At 32.0% G+C, this 9235-nt stretch overlaps 1 protein-coding gene across 1 annotated transcript in view; it reads left to right on the forward strand.

Annotated features, from left to right (window-relative positions):
- LOC117102184 (myosin light chain kinase, smooth muscle-like) overlaps nucleotides 1–7973 on the forward strand; it is a 13543-nt gene extending 5570 nt beyond the window's left edge. Inside the window, exons 3-10 of the mRNA XM_033242401.1 lie at nucleotides 68–152; nucleotides 598–697; nucleotides 2611–2714; nucleotides 3264–3405; nucleotides 4338–4531; nucleotides 5528–5680; nucleotides 6066–6186; nucleotides 6602–7973. Coding sequence (XP_033098292.1) covers nucleotides 68–152; nucleotides 598–697; nucleotides 2611–2714; nucleotides 3264–3405; nucleotides 4338–4531; nucleotides 5528–5680; nucleotides 6066–6186; nucleotides 6602–6652 — 950 coding nt within the window. The 3' untranslated portion in view covers nucleotides 6653–7973. The remainder of the gene's footprint in view (nucleotides 1–67; nucleotides 153–597; nucleotides 698–2610; nucleotides 2715–3263; nucleotides 3406–4337; nucleotides 4532–5527; nucleotides 5681–6065; nucleotides 6187–6601) is intronic.
- The last annotated feature ends 1262 nt before the right edge of the window (nucleotides 7974–9235 follow it).

Genomic DNA, 9235 nt, shown 5'->3' on the forward strand with positions numbered 1-9235 from the left:
ATATATAAGGAAGTGAAATTGTAAAAATACTATTTATATAACCAAACCACTCACTTTCTTTTCTCAGATGAGATGGCATTCCAGCCCAGACAGATTGAATTCAAAACAACTAATGTCAAACAGTTTTATGATATTAAAGATGAGTTGGGAAGGTTTGTAGATTGTTTGTTTTAATTTTTAGTTCTGCATATATATAATCTGTAGAGTATGTGAAATGCGAAAGTATATTAGTATAAGTCTAGGCCTCATGATTTGGATAACAATCAAATCCAATACCATCAAATTTATGCAAGGAATGATGTTCCATATCACCTTCCTTACATAATACTTACGAACTCTAATGAAGACAATGAGAATGAAATATGTTTTTTAGGAAAATAAAGCAATCTAATTTTACTATTAAATCTCTAATTAATTTATGATTTCAATTCAAAATATGCTCCATATCACCTTACCTAATGCTTTTGAACTATAATGAGGATGCTTTTTGATATTACAAGAGAATGAAATAAGTTTTTAGGAAAATAAGAGCAATCTGATTTTACTATTAAATCTCTTAATAGTTAATAATTTCAATTCAAAAATTTTTTTCCACAGAGGTAAATTTGGAACAGTAAATAGGTGTGTAGAGAAGAGTTCCAAAAGAACATTTGCAGCAAAGTTCATCAAAGCTGAAAAACCAGCTGATAAAAAGGAGGTATGATCTAATATACTTATAATAATAGTTCTGCAGGTAAAAACTTGTTGTACTAACAAATCCGTTATTGCTGACTGAGATTATCCAGTCAGTACATTAAAGATCAACATTTCAAAACTGAGTCAATGAAGTCAAAGATTGTTTCTAGTATTAGGATATCGAAAATAATCATACTATGATCCTGCACAATGGTATACTGCAATCAAACTAGATAATGCGATATAAGTAAATATTCAAAATGGATATCCATTTAAAGTGGAGTGGAAGTTGGTGCCAGCTACTGTAAGATGCTTGTCTTCAGTTCCAAGGAATAGGTTCAAATCAATTCCACTCCCAAAGCCTCCCAATGAGACTTATGGCAGGTGAATTTGCTGTGGGCTGTGGAATAATTTAATCAGTCACTCTTATGTCTTGAATACAGTGAGTAAATTTTAACTGTCAATGGGCATGTCAAAGCAGTCAAAGCCAATGATGGCATTCACATCTCATGGTTTTCACATTTTTAACAGCCAAAATATTCTATGAATAAATTACAATAGGGATTTTAAGCCAATTTTTTTTAAATTAAATTAAATATCTAAATTATAGTCCAAATTCAATTATGTTTACTAATTCACAAACATTTTGAATGAAATATTCTTGTATTTCATAAATCATGACAAAGTAAAAAATAGATGTAGCTATTCATCAGCCATCTACTGCAGAAACCCTCCTTTGGGACACCCCTATTAAGAGGACACTTTTCCGTGAAACAATGTGATATATATATATCTTTTAACACATCGACCAACTCACATCTTGGGAATCCACTCCATAAATCCAAATTTAAAAAAAATGATTGTGTTGGCCACACCCGACCGACCCAAAAGGTTTGAAACTGAGGGTCTGCATTTTAGTTTTTTTTCCCTTTTTTTTTTTTTTTACTAACAGCTAAAAAAGACTATAATGGGCCTCTTGCGATGGTATGTGTATGCTATGCGACAGCTTTATGCGATCGTTTTACTCTACAATATAGATTTAAAAATGGTCTTTGTTGTATTTTTGTGTATTTTCTACTTTTTACACATAAACACACTATTGGATTAAAAAAAATAATTTAAACAAATTTTAAAAAAATAAAACTTTTCCTACCCATTTTTTGGATTTTCCCAAGACGTGGACAACACAAGAATTTTTAATTATTTTGGCTTACCCTCACCTTGATTTTGGAGTCATTACTCTATTCCTTCTGTTGTATCTGTGACAGCACTGGAATCAGAACAATATCTTTTGTTGTTTTAATTAGATTTATTTTGATTTCATCATGTGTTGTGTTGTATTTGTTTTATTTGCACTGAAAACTATTGTTACAATTTAGTTTAAATTTATATTGTAACTCATTCTTAGGTCAATTGAAATCAAATTAAATAATCTATGTCCTCATTGTATAACTACATACAAAAAAGTGTCATCTTAATAGGGAGACACCATCGAGACCAAAAAAATTGTCCCCTTAATAGGGGTACCCTATTATGGGGACACTTTTTTGGTCCCGAATGTGTCGCCTTAATAGGGGTTCTGCTGTATAAATATATAAAATTGAAATTTGCATTGTACTACATTTAATTATTCTGATTGAATAACCTTATTTAATTTATTATATGTTATTGTAAATCAAAAAATACACTAATTTTGTCAGTCAAAATCACAAGATAATGTTTGACAATTCAGACATTTTCTGATGAACAAATCAAGCTTTCCAACTTGCAACAGATATAGAAAGACACATCATCTACGTGAGCTTGCACACAAATGCTGTCTGTTGCATCTACGGCCAGAAATATGTGTAGACCCTATGCCCAGTTAAGGTATCGTATAAAAAAACAATCATATTAGGTTTTTCATTTGTTTCCCCAATTTCATTTGTTTTTGAGGTGGAACATGAGATAGATATTATGAAGAAACTGCAGCATCCTAAACTTCTACAGCTGTATGATTGCTTTGGTTCTGGAAATAACATGGTTATCATTCTTGAAATGTAAGTCATATCGCTCATCAATAACAGCTCATTGATGTTAAATTATTTTTCCATGTTTATTTTTTTTTACTTCATAGTTTTTTTTAGTATAATTTTATTTTTCATGTACTTTTTACTTCAATAATAAGACATAATAAGTCTAATTGATATTTTTATTTTTGTTGGTATTGTTCTTTTATCTACTACGGTCTATAAGAAATGGTTGGATACATACACCATGTATCTGTGTATGTTGTTGCTATAACAATAGTGATTAACTGTTTAAGGTAAGATGCAGTATGTACCGTACTGATAGCACAGCAGGGACTTTTTCTAACTACTAAAAACAACTTCACTCCCTAGGCCCCATAAAGAGACTTTGCTCTGATAACAGCATCACATTATTTAATTTATTTATCCAGAATTATTATTATTATTAATTATATTATTATTATTATTTAAGAGGGCCGCTGAATATCTGCTGATTTTCTAGGATAAGCCGGAAGAGTCACCCTCCATATGCCATGAAAAAAAAAAATTCCTTAATATTATAAAAATTATCGTTTTTAGTGTCTCTGGAGGAGAATTGTTTGAGCGAGTTATTGATGAGGAGTTTGATCTGACTGAGAAGGACTGTGTTATGTTCATGACACAGATATGTGAAGGCATGCAATTCATGCACGAAAAGAAAATTATACATTTAGATATGAAGGTAAAAAATATATTTTTATCGCCTTTTCAAAACACAGGAATGTGATAATTTATTGTATTATTTTCCAAATATTATTGCTTGAAATTCTATTAAAAAAAAAAAAACCTTCCCAAAAATCCTCCCTTTGATGTTTCCTACCTTAATACATACCTTTACCACTAGTATTATTTTATATATAAATTTAACTGAGAAAGACAAAATGATCTATATACATATTGATTGCCTGCCAAGCATCATATTATAAAATACTGTTGCCTGTACAAAGCTCTACATTCTCAATCTTTCAGGTATGTATCAGACCTAATATGACTATGCTCTGTTGTTGTTGTTGTTGTTTTCTTTTTTCTACCACTAGCAAAACTACACTTTTCGCACCATCAATGCCATCTAAAGCCCTGCACCATAACACGGTCCAACTCTGATCCGTAAGCATTAGATGATGCGACGCTGTATGCTGACTGTCGGTGCCAGTCTGAACGGATCATCATTATAAACGATCCGGTGCGCGCGTCATGGCATTGCGCTCTCCATAAAATCGCATTGGCCGACGGGTGCAGTTAGTACCTGGTTTAAGTCTTGTGGCAAGCTCCTCATTATGTCTGCAAGCTTCGTAATACTCTGCTCAAGTCTGTAATTCTTCTTCTCTGCCCATCATCAAGAAAAGACTCAAAACTCACCTTTTCAACGCTATTGAATTTCAATTTCCTTGTACATTCTATTTTTTCCCATTTCTTTACGATTCCTTTTCTCTTCTTTCCTTTGTTGCAAATGCATCTAGAGATTATACATAGGCACTCAACAAATGTTCACCACAATAGAGCTGAAATGAGAAAATTCTAATTTAAATTATTTATTCAAACATTAATTTATGCAAATATTATACATAAATTTTGAATGTTCATGTTCCATGGAAATGTTTTTGTTCTTTGCAGCCAGAGAATATTCTTTGTGTTCGTAAAAATAGTAACAAAATCAAAATCATTGATTTTGGTCTGGCTCAAGAATACACAGATGGACTGAAAGTTTCTTGTGGTACCCCTGAGTTTCTTGCACCAGAGGTTGTATCATTTGACCCAGTCAACACCAACACTGACATGTGGAGTGTGGGAGTTATTGCATATGTTTTGTAAGTTATGTTATTGAGAGCATTCATTCTAAAGGCCAACTCAGACAGCGTTGGCCGACGCAGCCCGACGCAATTTGTTGTCGCGTCGGGTCTGTGTGAGTTGAACGCAGACGCGATGGTGTGGCAGTCGCGTAGTAGAATATTAAACATGTTTAATATTTCTCACGACGGCTTAAGACTGTCCCCGACGATAAATCAAGTCGGGCTGCGTCGGCCGACGCTGTCTGAGTTGGCCTTTAGAATTTTAGTGCTATGTAACATTACATGTATATTCCAATCCTGGAGAGATATCTCCCCAACAACTGGAAGACTAAAGGGCTGCTAAGCCCTGGTGTTTGGGACAAAGCCTTTGAAATATTGGACCCTGTAGCTATTTTAAGGGCAAAACCTTATTTTGATAATGCAGGCCTCTACTGCAACTACGTATACAGAATGAAAAAAGTAAAATATATAAAGTGTATTCATCTTCTATTCAAAGGCTAAAAACTAACTTCCAGCTTTCAATGTTTATAACAAAATTATCATTCTATATGTTAAATAGGATGCTAATCATTCAAATTATTATATTTATGTAAGCATCATTCAGCAAACTTTTCATACTGTACAATACAAACTACCAGCATTTTCTTAGGGTAGTGAACAAATTATTGATTGATGATAATACATTTTCTTAGGGCAAGGGGTTTTCTTCCTTCTCCTCACTCCCCCACTAAGCACCGCCAATGCCGGGGATATGCTCTCATGGCTTCATAGCTCCCAATAGTTTACATCGCTATGTATATCATGATTTACTGATTTATACCCATTACCATAGAGTGAAAATTTAAATGAAATACCAAGAGGAACACAAGCAAATTGTACATCGGATTTGAACCTTCAAAATCAATGTTTTGATTCAGATATTTACGTTGTGTTTTGTTTCTTAATGTCCTTTATCATATTTGTGTAAAGTGTGCTATGTAAAAATAATATTATTATTATTATTGTTATTTTCAGATTGAGTGGTTTGTCCCCCTTCATGGGTGACACAGAAGGTGAAACAATGACGAACATTCTTAAAGTGGAATGGGATTGGGATGATGAATGCTTTGATGACATTTCAGATGCTTCAAAAAATTTCATTGAATGTTTACTCCAGAAAGATCAAGAGTAAGATCCATTTTCATTAATAATAATGATTATGAGAATTTGTTGTGTACCTGTATCCCTCCATAAAATTCTTATGGTGCATCAACAAAACAGCACACTTCAAAAATTAAAGTACACTAAAACTTTTTTTTTTTTATTAAATTATTAAATTATTTTGCATCAGGGCTTAATTTTAATTCAAAATTAGCAAAAAACAAAAAGAATGATACTTTTAAACTATAAATTTTCTTGCTAATGTTAAATCATTAATATATTCTAACTTTTAAAATATTATTTTATATTATAACATTTTAGAAAAAACATATTAAAATTATCCAATGATAAATCCTTAGATATTACTTTATTTATCTATTCATTTATTTACTTGTATTTATTATGATTTTAGCAAAAGGAATTCTGCTGCACAGTGCTTGAAACATGATTGGCTAATTAAAGCTGGTGCTGCCTCCTCAAAAGCCATCTCCAAGGCAAAACTGAAGAAATATGTCATCAGGAGAAGATGGCAGGTATGATCATTGGAAATTTCTCTTTACTCAAATAGTATCATCTTCATACATTATTTAATTTTCATCCTGTCCTTATATGAAATTTTCCATATCAAGCCACTTTCTATCATTACACTACCAAAAAGGTATTATATTGTAAATAATACCTCCTTGTTACATTCTATATCCATTCATATATTATGTCACCTTGCTATATTTCATATATTAAATACTGATAAATATACACTTAGATATACATTATACAGATACTGTACTTAAAATTCCATCTGGATATATATTTGTATTATTTTTGCAAAATATGGAATGTCAAGGACTGTTGACAACCATTATTGACTTCAATTATACACTTGTTATATTAAATCTGTAATATCATTTATTTCTGATACAAATTTTTCCTGTTTTTCTCCAATTACAGAAAGCCATCAACGCTGTGCGTGCCATGATCCGTGTCAAATCGATTGTTTAGATATGCATCATCATCACCATCATCCTAATTATTTATTGGCAGGAGAATGCTGTTGATCTTGGCCTGGTGTAGGGTTTTCCCATGTTGATTTGTCAATCATTTTGCAATGACAACCAGTCAGACCGTGTCCAATCATTGGACATCAGTCAACAATTCACAAATTGTTTTAATGTTTTTTAGGCAGGGATGATAGAGTTCTGATAACACATTGTTCAGATGATTTTTTTAAACAACTTTATTCCAGTTTTCTTTCTCATAAGTAGATTATTATGTATTTAATGTCTCTATTTACTTAATTCTTAATGAGAATTCATTCACTTTGTATGTTTTGAGTTAGCATTTTTTTCATATTATGAGCTTAAAGCCTTCTGGAGAATTGCTAATTAAAACATGTACATATATTTTTTTTTCTCTTATTTCTATTCTTTATGATCTTGTGCAAATAATAACTATGATGTTATCAAATTTTCTCATCTATTGTGAAGTATTGTCTGTACATCTTGTGTTTGTATCTTTTATAGTAGTTAGAATGTAAGCTTGATATCAAATTGAAAATAGTATAAGGAATAATATACAGTAATCACAGCTTCATCGGTAAGAACAAATCATTATGGTTTTTATTTTGAGAATAAAAACTTGATAAATGCAGAACTACGATTGGTTGTCTCAAACAGACACTATCAAAACTGTTCTAAAAAATAATTGAAAATATATGATTTATAGTTAGTAGGCTATAAAACTGATTTTGAATTTCTATTTAAAAAAGAAAAAATGCAGCTAGTAAAACAAAGTATTTCTGCAAACTGACTTGATACAGAAAAGCTTTAACTACAACCTTCCAACATTCCCTGTTGCTTGTATAGCTCCACATTTCTAAATTTTGTTTTTGCCGATGAAATTAAAGGACACTTTGTTGAAGCTTGGGCTGCAACTGTTTATTTTTCACTTGCTGTCCAACCTTGGCCTACAATGAGGATTATACATTGATTGATAAAAATATGCACACAATTGTAAAAAAGATGGAGACCTTGAAAAACACTTGATTTCATTGATGAAACATAAGATTCTAATGCTCTTGTTTATATCTAGCTTAGGTGTGCAGTTTTGATATTTATTACAATAATAGACAAAAATGATGGATATTTTCTGAAAAACAGAAGCAGATATTGTGGTTGATTTCAAACTTAATCTACAAGAGATTTTCATCTATTTAATTGAAATAAGTTGTAAGCTAATTGCGTGAATTGTTGTGGACAAATTCTTAGCTCTGTAAAACTGTTCCCAACAGTTTGAGATTAAAGGAAATATGGTTTGGAAACTGTACGGTAGTTAACTTTTTTTAATGGCTTTAATTAATATTTTACTAAGATAATAACAATTATGTTAATATTTGTTGTATTACGGACATATCTACAGAAGATATATATTTTCAGAAGTCCCCATTTTTCAATGAAATGCATACATCCAATAATAATGTCGTTAAATACTCAGTAATGGAATACTACAATTGTTTAAAATAGTAAACACTAACATCATAATATATTATAGCAACAGCAAATATGAATTAACCCCTTTTACTTTTATATCTATTTTACATCAAACTTAATGCAATGAAAGTTGGGATCGAGGATAAAATGCTGAAGTTTCAATCCTGGGTTCAAATCAGAAAAGTCTGGTTCTCACGAGAGTATCTGGATCGACTGCTAACCGTTAGCACGTCCTGTGTGAAAACGCCCGATCAGTTAGCGCTAACCGTTAGCAGTATCCGGATACCACTAACGGTTAGCAAGCGCTATCAGTTAGCACTTCGAGCTCGTTTCTATCATCAACCAATCACACGTACGCATTTCCAACTTCCAGTTTCTTATTGGCCAGTGATTTGATCATCATATTCTTGGTATCTGGATCAGGATCTTCTCGTATGGACGCATGGCAGCTAACAGTTAGCAGGATCCGGATCCTGCTAACCGTTAGCTGACGTGTAAGAACATAGCAATAATATACAGTAACACCAAAAACCCTACTCGGTACTACCTTAGCATCAATGTTAAGAATCAGTTTAGTAATTGAGATGAAATAGACCTACAATTTTATTCTTTTCTCTTAGCAGCAAGTTCATTGCAAAGCTATTATGAAAGTATATTTAATCATGGGAACACTAGCTTACCTCAATGATATTTTTCAACAAAGCTGTATTAGATGAGTGGAAAGTTTTAATTTAATCTTTAGCGATATATCCTGCAGTAGGTGACGGGGGTACTCACCCATCTCGGCAGCCTATTCATCGACACCAACACCCCTCGCACACATGTATATTTTTGTACATTTAACTGGCAATTAAAATCTTAATTAGTCACATCACATTTGGTTTGTGTTTGTGATTTTATCCACTTTTTGATGTACTTTTTAATCTGTTATTCATTGTTGGCAATTGTGGAATTCTTAGACGTATGATAAACCAGGGAACAGTAAAATTACACATTTCACTGTTCCCTAGATAAACAATAAGAAGAAAAGAATGCCGGCAATATACGTATACAAGTGCAACGACTAATCACTTCTAAATCTTAGTTCTCTGTTGGT

Source organism: Anneissia japonica, unplaced genomic scaffold (genome assembly GCF_011630105.1).
Source record: "Anneissia japonica isolate Jap-2015-1 unplaced genomic scaffold, ASM1163010v1 scaffold287785_len535756_cov143, whole genome shotgun sequence".
In the NCBI taxonomy this organism is placed as follows: domain Eukaryota; kingdom Metazoa; phylum Echinodermata; class Crinoidea; order Comatulida; family Comatulidae; genus Anneissia; species Anneissia japonica.